The 18,258-nt window shown below is 44.6% G+C and overlaps 1 protein-coding gene across 1 annotated transcript in view; it reads right to left on the bottom strand.

Annotated features, from left to right (window-relative positions):
* The window catches only part of LOC137435018 (nebulin), a gene marked incomplete at its 3' end in the record, with an annotated part of 363,563 nt that overhangs the window by 122,854 nt on the left and 222,451 nt on the right, over nucleotides 1-18,258 (bottom strand). Inside the window, 7 exon segments of the mRNA XM_078785019.1 lie at nucleotides 16-219; nucleotides 5,793-6,104; nucleotides 6,235-6,342; nucleotides 7,068-7,172; nucleotides 16,313-16,516; nucleotides 16,710-17,021; nucleotides 17,121-17,228. Coding sequence (XP_078641145.1) covers nucleotides 16-219; nucleotides 5,793-6,104; nucleotides 6,235-6,342; nucleotides 7,068-7,172; nucleotides 16,313-16,516; nucleotides 16,710-17,021; nucleotides 17,121-17,228 — 1,353 coding nt within the window.

Here is an 18,258-nt window from a genome sequence, read left to right as displayed (position 1 = left end):
CATCTCAGTTCATACCTTGTTAAGTATCTGCGAGTTTGATTTGGCCAGAATGACCTCCATAGAGTCAGCTATGGCTGTGAAGGGGACATTATGCACAGGTTGTCGATAAAGCCTCTCGCTGAGGTTCTTGGAGGCCTGCTTGGCTGCCTCCATATCCGGAGAACCTTCAGGCACCCAGCCTGTTCCACGGATCCAGTCTAAGTCTTCTTTGTATAAGAGCTGGAGAAGGTTTGGAAAGGATACATAAAACAAAGTGAAAGCATGGCTTAATCACGGATTTAAAAAATCTCCAAGACCTGCTAATTGTTTTATGAAACATTATTAATCCTAGAAATTACCCATTAATGTAAGCTTATTGGTACAACTAGCTATTCAATTCATGTAGAATCCCTGCTGGTTGAATCATTACAGCAAAGCATTAGGTTGATCCAATCCTACACTCAAAGCCACTGTGGAAATGTTCCAGTATGTTAGGACAGAAGTTTGGAATTTCACCAGAATACTGGAACACAATTTCATACTCTATTTGAAACGCAGTGAAATACTCAATCTCCATAAACGTTTGCGACTGTATGGAACAGGTGGCTTAATGTCTCTTTCTAAAGGATGATGTAAAAAAAAATTAAAAAAAGAAGCTCATCTGATGCATTGGCCTGTCCACAAAGCAGAATTACAAGTTTGCAACCAAAAGCTATCCACTTGTCAAACGACTAGGAAACTCAAAGGCAAATAAGCTACCTCAAAAATGCTGTTCATTGATACTCCCAACACTGGATAAATGGCTAACAACTCTTACCCAGCAACAAAAAGCAGGCAATTGCTTTTCAGTAAATAGGAAAAGATAGCTTTCTGGCACTATGCATTTCTCATGTTCAAGAAAGAAAAAGACCCTTGTAATTCTCATGTTCTAAACATGCAATTGCCACACTTGATGGATGACCCATATTGATATTGAGTTTTTTTATTTTGAAAAGAGATGGAGAGAGATGAAGTGAGAGGGGGAAAGAGAGAGAGAGAGAGAGGGGGAGGAAGATAGAGAAAGAGAGAGTCAGAGAGAGTGAGAAACAAAGAGAAAGTGAGAGAAAGTGAGAGAAAGCGAGAGAGGGGCAGAGGGAGGGGGAGAGAGAGAGGGGGAGAGAGAGAGCGAGAGAGAGAGCGAGAGAGAGAGCGAGAGAGAGAGCGCGAGAGAGAGAGCGAGCGAGAGAGAGAGAGAGAGAGCGAGAGAGAGAGAGAGAGAGAGAGCGAGAGAGAGAGAGAGAGAGAGGGCGAGAGAGAGAGAGAGAGAGAGTCAGAGGGAAAGAGAGTCAGAGAGAAAGAGAGTCAGAGAGAAAGAGAGTCAGAGAGAAAGAGAGTCAGAGAGACAGAGAGTCAGAGAGAAAGAGAGTCAGAGAGAAAGAGAGTCAGAGAGAAAGAGAGTCAGAGAGAAAGAGAGTCAGAGAGAAAGAGAGTCAGAGAGAAAGAGAGTCAGAGAGAAAGAGAGTCAGAGAGAAAGAGAGTCAGAGAGTCAGAGAGTCAGAGAGTCAGAGAGAGAGAGAGAGAGAGAGAGAGAGAGAGAGAGAGAAAGTGAGAAATAAAGAGAAGGTGAGAGAGAGTGAGAGAGCGAGACAGAGCGAGAGCGAGAGAGAGAGAGAGAGAGAGAGAGAGAGAGCGAGGGAGAGAGAGAGAGAGAGAGAGCGAGAGAGAGAGAGAGCACAGTAGCCTGCAAGTAGAGGGTTGAGTTAGAGGGACGAAATGATGGTGTACCGATACCACAAACTTGATGCACTTGAGGGAAGAGTGGGCTTGCATAGCCAAAACAAGGTGGTTCCATAAACGGAAAAATGAACGAAAGATTGGAGGTGAGAAGTGAGCTCAGACCTTTGGAGTTCAACGGGACAGACATTACTGGAACAATGTGTGCATTCTCAAGGAGCTCGGAAGGGTTGGATAACTCAGAGATCCGTGTGCAATAGGTAGGAAAGAAAAGAGAGGCCACAAATATGTCTGCATTGTGAGAACAACAGGCCTTGTACTTCTGCCTCGTTGCTCGATATACCAATAATGTTAAGAACTCTAAATACCATGGATTCTAGGAGATGCAAATTGTATGCAGGGGCACAGCCAATAGCAGAGAACATTATTCTATTATGGACATAAGGCTTGTTTGGCTGAGTCATTTTTCAACAAATGACTTGCAACAATGGAGAATGCTCATTTTGTGACTGGCAATGGAGGCCAACTTTGATGTGTATGTATTCAACAAGAAGGAAATCACAGCTGAGGCCAAGAAGTTAAAGAGACTGAACCTCTTCGAGTAGATGAACCTGGAAATAAATGGGTAGATTAATTTGATGATGCTTTCAGAGTGACAGTGTGACATAGAGATTTTCCAAGGTTAAAATACGTGTTCCATTTGTCACATCAGCAGGGAATACATTTCAGAGCAGAGAGTGACGTCACTGCTGCCTCATTATGAGTAGGATGGGGGTATCGTATGGTGTACTGTGGAGTCATCTGCAAAGAGGAAGTGGAGGTATATAGAGCATCGGATAAATTGTTAATGTCTATGATGAATAAGACTGGGCCCAAAACACTGCCTGAGGACACTCCAGCCTTTGCTGGGAGAGAAAAGGAAAGGATTCCAATTGATAGTGGCATGTTGCCTGAGTGAGTATGGAAGTCAAAAAGTCAGGTATGAGGCAGCCGTGTATGCTACAAGTAGCCAGCTTGGCAAGCACAACAGGATGTAGACTACTGTATGTTGAATGCTCAAGATATGTCCAGGGAAACAGTTCCCACCTCTTGTTTGAGATGTAGGACCTCTGACCATTATTGGGAGACAAGCAGCAACACATCCAAAGCTGAGTGACTGGGACAGATTCCAAACTGATGGTGAGACATCAGCAGGCTGTTTGTAAGAAGGAAAGGCTTGACATCAGTAGCAATGATGGATTCCATAACTTTGCTTATAAATGGAATCAAACTTCATGGTCTATACTGCAGTGGTTCTTTACCTTTTTTTGGTTCCTGCACCCCTTTGGCTCTTAAAATATTTTCTCGCACCCCTTGCCAAAAATTAATGACCGAGGACAAGTCTTAGAATTGTATTTTTAGCACTCCTTTATGAACTGGCCAGCATGTTTTCCACCCTCAGAAATGACGTTTCGCACCCCAGGGGTTGCGTACACTCCAGGTTAAGAACCACTGGTCTATAGGATCTGTTTTTGAAGTCTTCTTCTGAATTTAAGTGATGCTAGTTGACATGCAGGCAAACTGGATGTGGTCAAAGGTGAAGAACAGGATGAAAAGAGCAGACAGAGGAGAAACAAGGGCAGCAGGGCAGAATTTGAGAGTACAGACACTGATGCAATCTGGGGCTATTGCCAATGCAGATTTGGGCTGGAAAGAATTTCCTCAATCTTCACTAATGTGAAAAACAAAGTCCAGTAGGTCGTAGGTATGAAGCAGTAACGTTGGGACGGTGCGGTATGGGTTGGGTGTACAAAATTTGAATGCAAACACTGAGTTTAGACACCGATTTGTCTCGTGCAGCATCTGCGATGAGGCTGTTTGAGGTGACCTAGGGCAATGTAGAGGGAGCATACACCAAGTTGGACCTGACAACGTTCCCCCAGGACTTTAAGGAATGAGACCGGTTGAAGAGTTCAACTTTGAGATTTGCAAGGTGATGTTTTTTGGCTTGCCGAAGGAAACACACGCAATTGTTGCAAATTTTCCACTGCAATCTAAATTTGCTTTTAATCCAGTACTCTTGCTTTCAAGAATGGCTCAAGCCACTTCATCAATTGTTTTCATGGTCTTTAATATGCTGGTGTCAACAGCAGGCGGAGAAAAAATTGCTGTCCGCAGTTGGGTCAGTCTTCCATGGAGAGAAAGGAAACTGCCTGAATGCAACTAACTAGTTGCAGGAATCATTATACCAGAGCTGAAAGGATGGATAGGAGAGCTGCAGATTGGATAAACTGTTGAATGGGAGAGAGCAGGCTTTTGTGAAAGTATTCCCAGGTGAATCAATATTAGACGCAGCACTGATGGAAGCCAATTCCTTAAGTGAGAGTGTAGATTGGAGTCCCTGCGAGTTGGCCTGTGCAATCAGACAGATTTATGCGAGCGTCTCGCACTATGAAACCGCCAACAGAGTTAGAGAGATTTGGTGGTGGATTTGGTGGAAATGGTGGAATTTGATCTTATGTAAAGCTTGAAAAGCTTCAAACAAAAGCCATGACATGTATCTATATATCTATCTTAAAATGCAAGAAACATTGTTTATGATTGAATACATTATATATATATAAATAATGCATTCAAAGTAATTTTGTCCAAAATAGTCACAATTCAAATAAAATTAGTAGTTCCTAATTATGTCTTTCATTAGAATCTGTGTTTCATACCTTTTCACGTAAGGATTCAGCAAATCTTGGGTGTGAAAAGAAAGTTACATTGCAGAAAAAATAAAATATTGGCCTTGCATTACTCTGCACATCAATATTGTATTTCTTGCACCTTTTGTTAGTTTCCTATTATGACGATTTTCCTTTTCATGGAAAAACCACTTTGTATCAACAGTGAAAGCTAAGTGCACACCAGTGTGATGTGTAGAGCATTGAGAAAAAAATGTTTTGATCGTCCAAGAAAAGGAAATTTAAAGACCAACAACAAGCATTCAGCATACCTCAAACTTCAACAAAACTTGAGTTCATGACGTGTATCAATTTATTATAAGAGCTCTTGATTTGACCATTGCTTTTTGTCCACCTATGCTTCTCCAAATGCCTTCTCTAGGTAGCTAGTTTGCAATTATTATTCTTCTTCACCAGTTGTCCGTTCTTCTTGCTGGGAGTCCAGCTCAGCTTCATTTCAGTTTTTGAATGTGACAAAGAGTGTCAAGGAATTTTATTTTCTGTCTGTTCCATTCGTTTATGTTTTGGTCCATATTGGTTATACCAAGACAGTATCTTTCCAAGGCTATTTGCGGTGATCAATTTTGATCCATCTTTGTTAGAGACCATGTTTCACTGCCACATGTCATCGGTGGTAGGAACACACCAATTGTAAATTTTCCTTTTCAAACACAAGGTCAGTTTGATTTCCATGGTATTTCAAAATTTTCCAAATGCTGCCCATCCTGCTCTAGTATATTATTTCGCTTCTTCAAAGTCATCCGTATCCATATGTATCAGTTGTCCAAATAAATGTAAATGGTGGTTTCTTCGACTTTGCAATGATTAATTTGAATATCTTCCATTTATACATTGTGGTTGAACATCATTTTGTCTTTGTCATATTTATTTTTAGTCCAATCTGGTGACTCTCCAAAGTGAGCTCTTCCATCATGATTTTCAGTTCTTCCGCATGTTTAAAATTAATACGTTGTCATCTGAAAATCATAGCTGGTTTGGTCTTTCTCCATTGACATTGAATTTTCTATTTTCCCAATGTAGCTGTTAGAACACTCCTCGACCGGCAATCAACAATTTTGGTGAGATCGTCTCTCCTTGTCCGACACCTATTTTGATCATGGTCTAGCCACTATTTTGGTGCAGTTTCAAGGTTGCTGCTGTTCCATCATGGTACCTCATTTAAAATACAACATTGATGTATCTAGGGTTAGCATGTAGGTGATATACAGCTTGCACCATGGCACTGTCAAAGGATTTTTCATAAATCAATGAATGCGCATCCCGGCAATTTATATTCTCATGATATATTCTCTTGACAAAAGCTTGATTAAACAATATTATTTCATATTTTCCAGTCATGCAGGAGTTCATATCGATATAAATGGGTCTTACGTCACTCTGCAGGTTGTAGGCATGCCGGGCCTGCATCACATCGTTTGAGTCTGGTAGGCAGGTCCAGGTGTGCAACTTTGTTTTGTAGTTAAAGTCATTCACCAACTCCTGGCACCTCTTGGCTTGCACAATTTCCACCATGTCTGGCGGAATATTGAACTTGGTCTTGCTCTTCATGAAGCCCTTTTTGTACTCACGGTCGCTCTGCATCTTGGCCACGTGCATGGACCACACAAGCTTGGGATCATCCTTGATGTTCCGGAACCCGATGTGCTTGCCCTTTTCCTTCTCGTAGGCCTGCTTGTACTTGTACTGTAACGGTTGAGATAGCATAAAGAGATCAATAACCCGACTCCACCAATAGAGGTCAATGGAATGGATGTGTAATCATAGCATTATCAATTAAACATCGATCAAAATACAATAGGATTACATTACTTACGTTGCTGGCAATGTCTCGTGAGGCCTTTGCAATTTTTATTGGGATGGCATCCAATCTCAAGTCATATCCCTTATGTTTGTCATCCTCCCAGCCTTTTTTGTAGAGTTTCTGCAAAATATACACGATTTTTATTTGAATATTGTGGGCAAACATTCCCTGGAATCAAAAGTACTTGTCGTGCCTACTTGTCTTTTCGTTGATGGATTTAATCAAAAGACAGCATGTTGCAATTCACAAACATATTACATATCTATCTGTAAATCACAATGAGAATGTGGAATTTAGTGAAACGTGTGAAAAAAAGGATCTTTTATAACACGTAGTTGCTGTGTCTTGGTGCTGTCATCATGGCTATGGTTGATGCTTGTGTGCTCCTTCTGTCTAATATAAAATTTTATTGCTTCATGAAGTATTACTATAAATCATTTTGTGTCCTCCTTCTGTGTCCGTCAAACTTTAACCTAAAGGGTTCTTGCTGCCATATATTTAGAACTGCTACATATTAAAGATCATGGTCCTGCTTCTTCTTCTTTCCTGTTTTAAAAGACAAGCTCTTAAAACAGGCATTTTTATGATGAGATGGACACGAATTTTTGTTCCAAGTAAATTGATTATAAGTTTTACAACAATATCATTTTTATTATTCTACAACAGAAGGACCCCTTTAGAATAAAGTGTGATGGAAACACACGCCACCGTGCGCACGCGTGTGTGAGTGCACACACACACACACATATATACACACATATATACACACACACACACACACACACACTTCTTCTTCTTCTTTTGAGTAATAGATGAATGTGATAAACATGTGTAATTGTCAATACCTCACTGATGTTTAAACTGTTTAGTTTGACAACTTGATAGTTTGGTGTATCAACGGGGATATGAAACTTCATCTTGTCTTTCTCCCAAGCTTCTTTGTACTGCCTCTGCAAAATTAGCACAAAAAAAAAAAACAATTATACACTAGTTAAAGGAAAGAAACGTTCATCACATAGATAGAAAGAGCATCATATAGAATATAAAGTACAATTATTAGGTATTTAAGCACATGTAATGCATATCATTAGAGACAGAGTTTAAATTTGCACTTCTATTTAGAGTGCAAGCATTTTACGATGAAGTAGCATACTCTATATTGATGATCGGGATGCATTAATTAGCAGGCCTTTATTTAATTTAAAACTTTTGCATAAAATAACTTCAATAACTACTTTGCATGCACATTGATAAATATATTTTTTGAATGTGTACCAAATCAAGATCTTCAATAAATCTACAGTAAATAAAAGAGCATATTTGGACTGGCAACTTCTAACAGGAAAGAAGTAAAGTAAAGTGAGGTAACATCTTGGTAGGGTTGGATCAGAAGTAGGGATTATCAAGTAGGATTATCCAATGCAAGGGGCAGTCTTGGAGCGTGTGATGCAGGAGAAGGGTTCAAGGCAGTGCCGTGCCGTGCCAAGCAGCTATAGCTCAAGCAAACACAGTTTTAGGTTGTATCCATAGTGGGGACTAATTTTAAATTGACAGAGGTAATTTTAACACTGTATAGGATTTTAGTGAGGTCTCATGTATGTACAGTTTTGGTCACCACATCTGAGGAAGGATACATCTCCCAAATAGAGGATTCAGTTGCACCCCATAGGTAGGCCACAAGCAACTCGTAGGTCATCATAGGACTTCAGTTATTTCATTAGTATGTGTATAGATAAGGCCATGTTTCGAATAGTTGAATCTGCGTTGTGTCAATCAAATAAGGAGTAGGCCCCATTCCATTCATTTTGCCAGCCTCCTTCTCCAAGCGACGCCATTAAGCGCACCCTCCAGTCTGTGCCCCATGGCCCCTCCCAACTTGGTACGCTCCTCGGCCAGCAGCCGCAGCCTTAGCTGCCCGTAAGCTCGCTCAACGCCGCCATAAGCCACGAGGTGAGGCCCGGAAAAAGGGGGCAGAGCGCCAGGAAGAAGGTGTGGCCACGTCACCCAGCCGTCAAAGGCGGAGCCGGTAAGCCCTCACCAGCCAACCACGGCTGAAGTGACATCGCCAACAGGCGTGGCTTTGGGGCTCGCGGAGCGATCGCTGCTTGAGTTATAAAAGCGCGAACGCAAAGCCCTTTCACAGGACTTACCAGAGAGCACATTTGGAGGACTGACCCGGAGAACTCGCGAGTATAAGGACTGGTTGGAAATGCGCATTGAGAAGGACTTATTGGGGAAGCGCGCTGATTAAGAGGACTTACTCGCTGGCGCTGATTAAAGAAGGAATTAGAGGACTGTCCAGAACTTATTGAGAGAGAGCGCAATTCATGAGGACTCGTGTTGGAGAGACAGCGCAATTCACAGGACTCGTGCTGGAGAAAGGGATTGACTGCCATTGAGCATTGATTGCAAAAGGACTTGTGTGAAAGGCGCTTTGTATAACCGCCACCTTACCGACCTTTCCCTGTATAATTGTCCGCCCGCGCCAACGCCACGCGGAGAGTTGCTGCCATTTTCCATCTGCTGCACGGCACGAGTCGGGGACTGGACGAGGTGGACGCCATCGCCGGACCCTCAACTTGTTCCACCCTACCATCTACAATCCCCGTGTGAGTGTCTGAGACGGGCCCGTTTGTCTGGGGAATAGAGTAAGGCTGTTTAAGGCTGCGCTGTGTGCTTCTTCTTCCTCTTCCTATCCTGTACATTTCTTTCGTTTCCTCTTCTCCTTGTAAATTGTTAATAAATTGCTTTGTTCTTCCTATTTTCTTGGTTTCCTCTCCATCCGATCGCATCAGTCTTTTCTCCATTGGGTAAACGTGGCACGATCGGAACCGCCATAATCGGGTTTAGTCCTTGTTAACGGCCCGAATCGCGGCTCGCTTCACTCGGCATGTCCACTAACGCCGTGGTTCGGGCGGGAGTTATTTCCCTGCTTCACGGTCGGTGTTAGTAATTAGGTATTAGGACTAAGTTGACCAATAACCCCACCTAATACGGACAGGAAGGAGCGTATAACTTCCAGGACTCGCGTCGGCCAGATAAAAGGACAAGGGGATTAACCCCCCCTTGATAAGGGGAGAGCCGACGTCGGAGATCCGTAACAATTGGTGTTAGGAGTGGGATTTGGAACCTGGGACTAAATTTTTTTTAGACCAAATTTTGGACACCAATTGTGCTATTGGCCGCAACAATTGGTGTCGGGGAGTGGGATTTGGGACCCGAACCAAATTTTTTATATCTGAACAAATTTGGTCAAAATTACGAGCGGCCGAAATTTTAATAGAAAACCCAAATTAAATCGTGCCATGGATAGCCAAGGCGATCGGATGCCGGTGGGGGTAGATGGGGAAGGGTTAGAGTCAACCCAGGACCCCCGGGAAGAAGTGAGACAATTGGGAGGAATGGAGGAGGAAATCAATGAGGATGCAGCAATAGGGGTGGCAGAGGAACAAAATGGCGGCGCCTCGCACATGGCGGCGAGAGCCGAGCCCGCGGCACCAGTGGACTGGGGCCTATTTATGACCCACATGATGGCCTTTATGGTCAAGACAGAAGATAACCTGAAAGGAATAAGGGACGAAGCAAGGAGTAACAAGGACGAATCCACCCGGGAATTGGAGGAGGCGAAAAATGAATTGGGAAGAAAAATGGGAGAGCAATTGGAAAGTCAAATTGGGGGGTTAGAAAGTAGATTGGGGGGATTAGAATGCAAATTGGGGGGATTCGAAAGCAAATTAGAGGGCAAGTTGAAGGACGTGGGTGGCCAAGCCGGAGAAATAAATGAGGGGTTAACGAGGGAGGAAGCCAGGTATGAAATAAAAGCATTGGGGAAGGACAGAGACCGCAGGTCAAGCGGGAAAGGCACACGGGTATGCAACGGGGTAGCGCGGCTTGAGGAGCGCGGGTTAAGCGAGCCTGAGCAAAGCACGGCCGGGTAGACCGGGGTAGAAATCGCGACTCGGGGAATAGAGAAGCCGACGACCGTTGAATTAGAGAATTTTATTTTATTAGCGCCAGCGGTCGTCGAGGAAAAAGAGAATGAAATCAAAGAAATAGTGGAAATTGGGTTTGAAGAGACGGTGGACTTAGAAGAGCACTCGCGGGAGGAAAAGATGGAGTATGTACAAAGTCTGTGTTCACATCATGGTGCCGTACTTGCTAATCCCAATAAAGATTTGCAGGTGCGTGTGGAGAGGAGGATCCCAAAGGTAAGCCGGGCTGTATATGGCACGAAAAGCTTTGGCGCGAAAGGATTTTTCGCGCGCTTGGGATCCCGGCGTAACCCGGGCGCTCGTAGAAGGTCCGTGGAGAGCCGGAGAGGGGTATGAAAGAGAATGGCGCGCGTGTGAGGAAAAAGTGTGCGCCGAGGTGTGAGTGTGAAACAGAGTATGGGAGTGAGAGTGAGAGTGACACAGAGGGTGAGATGGATGGAGAGAGTGCGTGAGGATGCACACCTGAGGTAGTTGTAGAGAGTGTGTGGGAATTGCACACCAGAGCGCGTGATTGGGTGTGCAGCAGGGGATTGCACACCCGTGGGTTGGTGTGCGCTGAGTGGGTGGATGCAAGAGTGCACACCCATGGTGGCTACGGAGTACGTAATGGGAGAGTGTGCGCCAAGGTGCGCGTGAGAGAGGTGTGTAATGGAGTGTGTGTGTGCCTGGGTGGTGTGCACGAGAGAGTGCAGTGACGAAATGTATGGAGTACGAGAGGCGTTGGAGCGCCAGGATGTGTGAGTAAGAAAAGGGTCGCGAGGTGTGGATGTAAGAATGCGACTCGAGCATCGACGCTGACCGAGGCAGCGGTTAGGCTGACGGATAGCCGACGCGAGCTCTCGGGGCGTGGTGCGCTTTGTGTGCTGCGGGGGCCGGCGGGGATCGTTGCCGCGTCGCTCTTGCAAGGAGCGCCGTGCACGATTCAGGCCAGGCTCCGCCCTGTATGGTTGGTGCTGCGTCATAGCGGCGACCGGCACGATTCCGGGGGAGAAAGGCCAGGTCGGACCTTCGCCCTCTGGGGGGCGCGGTGTTCCGACCGGGTGAGTTTGGGTCATCGGGCCGGAGACCGCAAGGCTCCGCGCCGGGATGGACCTTGGAACCTCGGCCCGAGTATGCCTCCTCCCCAGAATCGAAAATGCCAGACGGACCCAACCAACAGGAGACAGACCACCGTATGCATTGCTCGGTTTTTCGAAGCCGAGCTGTGAAAATGTATTCCCGCACGAGAGGCTCAAGTATAGTGGACATTTGATAGTAGTAGTGATGGCGATAGTGATGTAGAGGGATGGTAGCTCTACCATCCCTCATTTTGGGCAGAGGAGCAATAGACTTATGGAGTTTGGCGGTGAGAACTAGCCAGGGAGGGTTAGGATAATTGATAGAATCTAGAAAGATGACCATAGGTGACTTGAGAATTAAGTAGAGACATTGTACAAGTAGTGGGGACATAGAGAGCTTAGATGGATGATAATGACGAGGGAGTGCTTAGTATAAGGGATGACGGGGAGCACTAGTGTTAGAGGGAAGGAGATAGTTAAATGATGCAGTGTGTTTGTGGTGTAGTTTATTAAATGAGGAATTGAATGAGAGTCTTGCTGGTGAGCATGTTTAAATGAGGAATTGGAGCATGGGAAAATCTGAGTGAATGAGGCAATGGTTTGGATAAGTGATGTATTGTGAGGGTATTGAGGATGTGTGTAATTGTGTATTGAGTGCATTGACTTGCATGGTGTGCAAGTGGAGAATGGTTGTGTGGAATAAATGGTGTGGAGTAGATGGAGTATGGAATGAGTGGAGTGGAGTGCATGGTGCGAAGGAGTGGATGGGGGAAGGATGGACCCCTTCATGAATACCCAGGGAGGGTAGTTTAAAAGTAGGTAGAGGGAGTAGGTAAATTGGTTGGATATTGACATCTGTGGTGCGGGTAGTGGAAAGTAGTGTTTTTGGTTGGGTGCATGAGTAAAGTGTAATGGCTGGGCGTGTGAGCCTGTTAGTACGTATGGTTATTGAGCACTCCGTCACTGGTAGTCTGTTGGCCAGGTGAGGCCGCAGGTAGGCTCTGGGAGCCAGTTAGTGTTCAGTTCAGTAGTGTTCAGCGGGGCCCGAGGATCCTAAAGAGAGGACCCGGGTATCCCAATGCCAGAAGGGGCATAGAGGGGGTAAGTGCCAGGGAGGGTCTTCCCCAGGTTAGGGTGGAGTGAAGGAGCTAGGCAAGCTCGGGTGGCGACGTTCAGTGGCGGAGGTACGCAGGTAAGTAGGACCTGCTGGGAGAGCCACACGACCCAGCCCCGAAATTGTGCGAGGGCACAGTATAGAAAAATCGGGGGAGTGAGACCCCAAATTGGTGAGCACCACAGGGATGGTCAATAGGAATTGGTTTCTAGAACCGCATAGTGTAATGATGGCCAATGGATTGGCAGGGCGAGACCCCGGGTAGAGTAACTGTGTTGTTAATGTCATTTAGAAGATAGTTAGGAGGAAAATCTCTTCGCACCATCCACATCCACTCACCGAGGTGATAGGACTCCACACCAGGTTTTGGCAAATGTTTGGAATGTAAGACGCATCTTGACGTGGGTGAGACATTGTGGGTATTTAATCTCTTCCTCCTTAGGAGGGATTGATGACGAATTTGGATTAGGGGAGATATGGGGGACGTGACAGTAGAGACGAATTTGTAAAGTTGTAAATGTTGTAAATACGGGGAAGGGCAAGGGTGGTGTAGGTTGACATGGGAGGTGACGAACGAGTAGGGACGAGCTTTCTCGGCCCGCTCTCCCGCGCCCTTCATGTTGCATTGCCTTGTGATTATGCATACCCTTGTGCCCTTGCCCCCCGCTAACCTCTGCTTGTCTGCCTCCCCACTCATGGACCATGGTCTTTTGTCCGAGGGGAGTGTGCAGGTGCCCTGAATTGTGCGGCCGCACTTTTGTTGCCTGCACCCTTGCTGCCTGCATGCCTGCCTGCACCGGTACACCCTATGGACCACACGTTCTGTGGCATGGCACATATGGACCACACGTTCTGTGGCCTGGCACCTCTGCTGGGACAGACCTTTGCTGCCAGCAGTATCTGGCTTGCGGACCACTGTTTTAAGTGGCATCAATGCCCAGCAGTCGGACCACCTGAGTTGGCCCTGCTGGCCATAAATACAAAAGCGGACGCGGTTTGTGCCCTTTTTATTAAAGAACATCAAGCAAGAAGGCAGCCAAGATACATCGGCCCAGCAGAGGAGCACAGAAGACATCATTCATTTATTATTTTAAAATGTTGTGTTGTGCCTTTTCATTTTTGGTGCTTTTCATGCATATTTTTTTATTATGGTGCATTTATTTGGTGCATATGGGTGTATGGTGTATCGGTGCAGTGCATTGCAATGGCCTTTCCTCTTATCAAAATCTCTATTCTTTTTCCCACAAAAGACAGGTCCTGGGTTGCAGTTTGTAAATAATCGAATAGTAGTGTCTTGTAAATAATGCTCCCCACCGGCTTAAATGTTTAGTTTGAGAATAATTCCGTAATTCGGTTAATTGTGGGCGTGAGTCAGTTAGGTAGGACGCAACGCAGCAGGGGGGACATATCTAGTGTTAAAACTGTCGCACTCAGGGTTGTAGGTTAAAAGTAGAGGGTAACCACACCCAGGTGTCACACTAATTGTTAAAAGATAGTCCTATTGTTTCAGCTCGGAACGAGCCTAGGAAAAGGGGGGTGCAGTGTTGCGGTTTTGAGAATCCACACTTGTAAATATGACATTATTAAAGGGTTAACGTTTGCACCCCATAAGTAGGCCACAAGCAACACGTAGGTGTTAGGACTTCAGTTATTTCATTAGTATGTGTATAGATAAGGCCAGGTTTCCAATAGTTGAATCTGCGTTGTGTCAATCAAATAAGGAGTCGGCCCCATTCCATTCATTTTGCCAGCCTCCCTCTCCAAGCGACGCCATTAAGCGCACCCTCCAGTCTGTGCCCCATGCCCCCCCCCCCAACTTGGTACACTCCTCGGCCAGCAGCCGCAGCCTTAGCTGCCCGTAAGCTCGCTCAACGCCGCCATAAGCCATGAGGTGGGGCCCGGAAAAAGGGGGCGGAGTGCCAGGAAGAAGGTGTGGCCACGTCACCCAGCCTTCAAAGGCGGAGCCGGTAAGCCCTCACCAGCCAACCAGGGCTGAAGTGACATCGCCGACAGGCGTGGCTTTGGGGCTCGCGGAGCGATCACTGCTTGAGTTATAAAAGCGCGAACGCAAAGCCCTTTCACAGGACTTACCAGAGAGCACATTTGGAGGACTGACCCGGAGAACTCGCGAGTATAAGGACTGGTTGGAAATGCGCATTGAGAAGGACTTATTTGGGAAGCGCGCTGATTAAGAGGACTTACTCGCTGGCGCTGATTAAGAGGACTTACTCACTGGCGCTGATTAAAGAAGGACTTAGAGGACTGTCCAGAACTTATTGAGAGAGAGTGCGCAATTCATGAGGACTCGTGTTGGAGAGAGAGCGCAATTCACAGGACTCGTGCTGGAGAAAGGGATTGACTGCCATTGAGCATTGATTGCAAAATGACTTGTGTGAAAGGCGCTTTCTATAACCGCCACCTTACCGACCTTTCCCTGTGTAATTGTCCACCCGCGCCAACACCACGCGGAGAGCTGCTGCCGTTTTCCATCTGCTGCACGGTACGAGTCGGGGACCGGATGAGGTGGACGCCATCGCCGGACCCTCAACCTGTTCCACCCTACCATCTACAATCCCCGTGTGAGTGTCTGAGACAGGCCCGTTTGTCTGGGAATTGAGTAAGGCTGTTTAAGGCTGCCCTGTGTGCTTCTTCTTCCTCTTCCTATTCTGTACATTTCTTTTGTTTCCTCTTCTCCTTCTTGTAAATTGTTAATAAATTGCTTTGTTCTGCCTATTTTCTTGGTTTCCTCTCCATCTGATCGCATCAGTCTTTTCTCCATTGGGTAAACGTGGCACGATCGGAACTGCCATAATCGGGTTTAGTCCTTGTTAACGGCCCGAATCGCGGCTCGTTTCGCTCGGCGTGTCCACTAATGCCATGGTTCGGGCGGTAGTTATTTCCCTGCTTCGCGGTCCGTGTTAGTAATTAGGTATTAGGACTAAGTTGACCAATAACCCTACCTAATACCGACCGGAAGGAGCGTATAACTTCCAGGACTCGCGTCGCCCAGATAAAAGGACAAGGGGATTAACCCCCCCCTTGATAAGGGGAGAGCCGACGTCAGAGATCCGTAACAATATATATAAATCGGGATTTAAATTTTATTCAAAAATTGATTTCAAACATTCAAACCGACAGAGGTAGTTATTTATCACAGCATCTGTAGAATTTTCACCCTTTTACTCAACTCCGTTTCGCTGTTATTTGGAAAAAGTCAACTGAGTTTTATAGATATTTAGATAAATCGGGATTTAAATTTAATTCAAAAATTGATCCAGTCGTCTATTCTCTTTCAAACATTCAAACCGACCGAGGTAGTTATTTATCACAGCATCTGTAGAATTTTCACCCTTTTACTCAACTCCGTTTCGTTGTTATTTGGTGGAGGAAAAAGTCAACTGAGCTTTATAGATATTTAGATAATTGGGAAAATTTTATCTTAGCATCAGACAATATTAATTTGATTAAAGATAATGACCTAGTATGAATTATTTGAATACATAACAGATTTGGTAGTGGCAATTCAATAGTTATGATAACTTTGGAACTTGTGCTATAAGAGAAAGAATCAGCCTAACAATGTTGCTGTGATTATAACAAAAAGCCATAAAAGGACAGCTGGTTCCATATGTGTGCAAAGGTAGGTTGGAAAATATTTCACTTTTCAAAAATTTCAGATCCAAAAACATGACATATTAGAATAACATCAGGAAACTCAGCCAACACTGGAGAAAAAAAATGTATGACACTACATAGAAAAAAAGGACGAATACCTGTGCTGAGTTTCACTGCCATAGAACCAGAATCAGTTCAGAAAAATGTTTTTTCTACTGTCCTTCATAAATGTAAACATTAATCAGGAATGGTTTTTACGACAGTATTCTGACATTACGTTAGACAGAGGATTATTATTTTTTTAAACCCACCTCATTCATAGTCTGCTTATTGGTCTTGGCAAGTACCATATCCATTGAGTCGAGGAGGCAAGAGTGCTTAAATGTGCTTGGATGTTGCCGGTAATTAGTGTCATTCAGGATCTCCTTGGCTCTCTTGCATTTTACGTGTTCCAAGGATTCATTGGGAACCCAGCCGGTGCCTCGAATCCACTCAAGGTCAGATTTATACAGGTTCTGGTAAAAGTGAAATTTTAAAAAAGGCTCAAAGAAGTGAAAATTTATGTTGCTCAACACATAATCAACATTTCTGAATTGAATTATTGGGAAAAAATAAAAGTTACATTTCAGAAAACATGTTTAACCAATGATCAAAGTCAATTGCCCAAAGAAGAAGCTGTCATTATTAACAATAAGAGGCAACTCTTACATCACTCAAGAGGTCATTCCTGTTCCTGGCCAGTGCGAAGCTGACAGCATCCGGGGGCATGGTGTAGTGGTGGAACTGCTGTTTGTATCCCAGATCGCTGATTATGTTCTGAGCATTCTTTGCATGGGTCACATCCATCATGTCCTTCGGTAGGTTGTATTTTGTCTTGCTTCCCTCAAAAGCCTTTTTATACTCACGTTCGCTCTGCATTTTGGCCACGTGCATATACCACACCAGTTTGGGGTCATCCTGGAGGCTTTGCAAGCCAACACATTGACCCCGAGCAGCAATGTGGGCTTGTTTGTACTTGTACTGCAAAGAAAACATCAAATAATTAGATCAACATGCAGTCAAGACTTTCTGGATCATATGCATCACGTTTTGTTTTGTTAGTTCTCATAAGATGCTCACATCACTGGCAATGTCCCTTGAGGCTTTGGCAGCCTTAATAGGGATGGAGTCGACCCTCATGTCATATCCCTTCAGCCTGTTTTGTTCCCATGCCATACGGTAGATGTTCTGAGGTGATAAAAACATCCAGAATTAGAACATATATTATTACTCTCGCGAGGGAGTAATGCATTCGATCGTGTCGAAGTCAACACCGTGTGTGTGTGTGTGTGTGTGTGTGTGTGTGTGTGTGTGTGTGTGTGTGTGTGTGTGTGTGTGTGTGTGTGTGTGTTCGTATGTTCGTGTGTTTGTGAACAAGATATCTGGAAAAATTCTGAACGGATTTTGATGAAAGTAGGTGGGATGATTGCCCTTGGGATAAGGAAGAATTGATAAGTTTTTGGTGAAGCTCAGGATATTATTCCCGATCCAGGAATTTTTTGAAGGATTTTTTAGCATTGGAAGATAGGGGTCAGCAGTGGCCACCCACGGCGGGAGTATGTGCTCTACTGAGTGGTGTTCTAGTTAGAAATATTATCGAAGAAAATGAAGGGAATAAGTAGCAGATAACGAAGAGGGGGTGGGGGGAGGGGAGGTGGAAAGACAGAAAAAACATTTCAAGAGCTGTGAAATTATATTTCTCAAATAATTGGTTTAGATTTTCATTCAATAATTGGTTTTAATAATTGGTTATTAAAACAAGAGCCAATAATTGGTTTTCAAATCATTGAAAGTTTTGTCGTACCAAAATGACACAAAACTGTTGTTGTTAGTATATTTCTGACTCATTTTATTACCTCTGCCACCAAAGGTGGATGGAGGTTATGTTTTCACCCATGTCTGTCTCTCTGCTTGTCCGTTTGTTTGTGAACAAAATATCTCAAAAAGTTGTGGATGGATTCGGACGAAATTTGGCAGAGATGTAGCTTGTGTGACACGGACAAAATTATTAGATTTTGGTGAAGATCTGGATCCGGATCTGCTAGTAGGATTTTTAAAGTAATTCTTCACTATTGGGAGATAGGGCTAAAACGATATATAGCAGGATATCTCAAAAAGTTGTGGATGGATTCGGACGAAATTTGGCAGAGATGTAGCTTGTGTGACACGAACGAAATTATTAGATTTTGGTGAAGATCTGGATCCGGATCTGCTCGTA

Source organism: Myxine glutinosa, chromosome 1, assembly GCF_964187855.1.
Source record: "Myxine glutinosa chromosome 1, kmMyxGlut1.1, whole genome shotgun sequence".
NCBI lineage: Eukaryota > Metazoa > Chordata > Myxini > Myxiniformes > Myxinidae > Myxine > Myxine glutinosa.
This window is presented reverse-complemented; position numbering and strand designations above follow the sequence as displayed.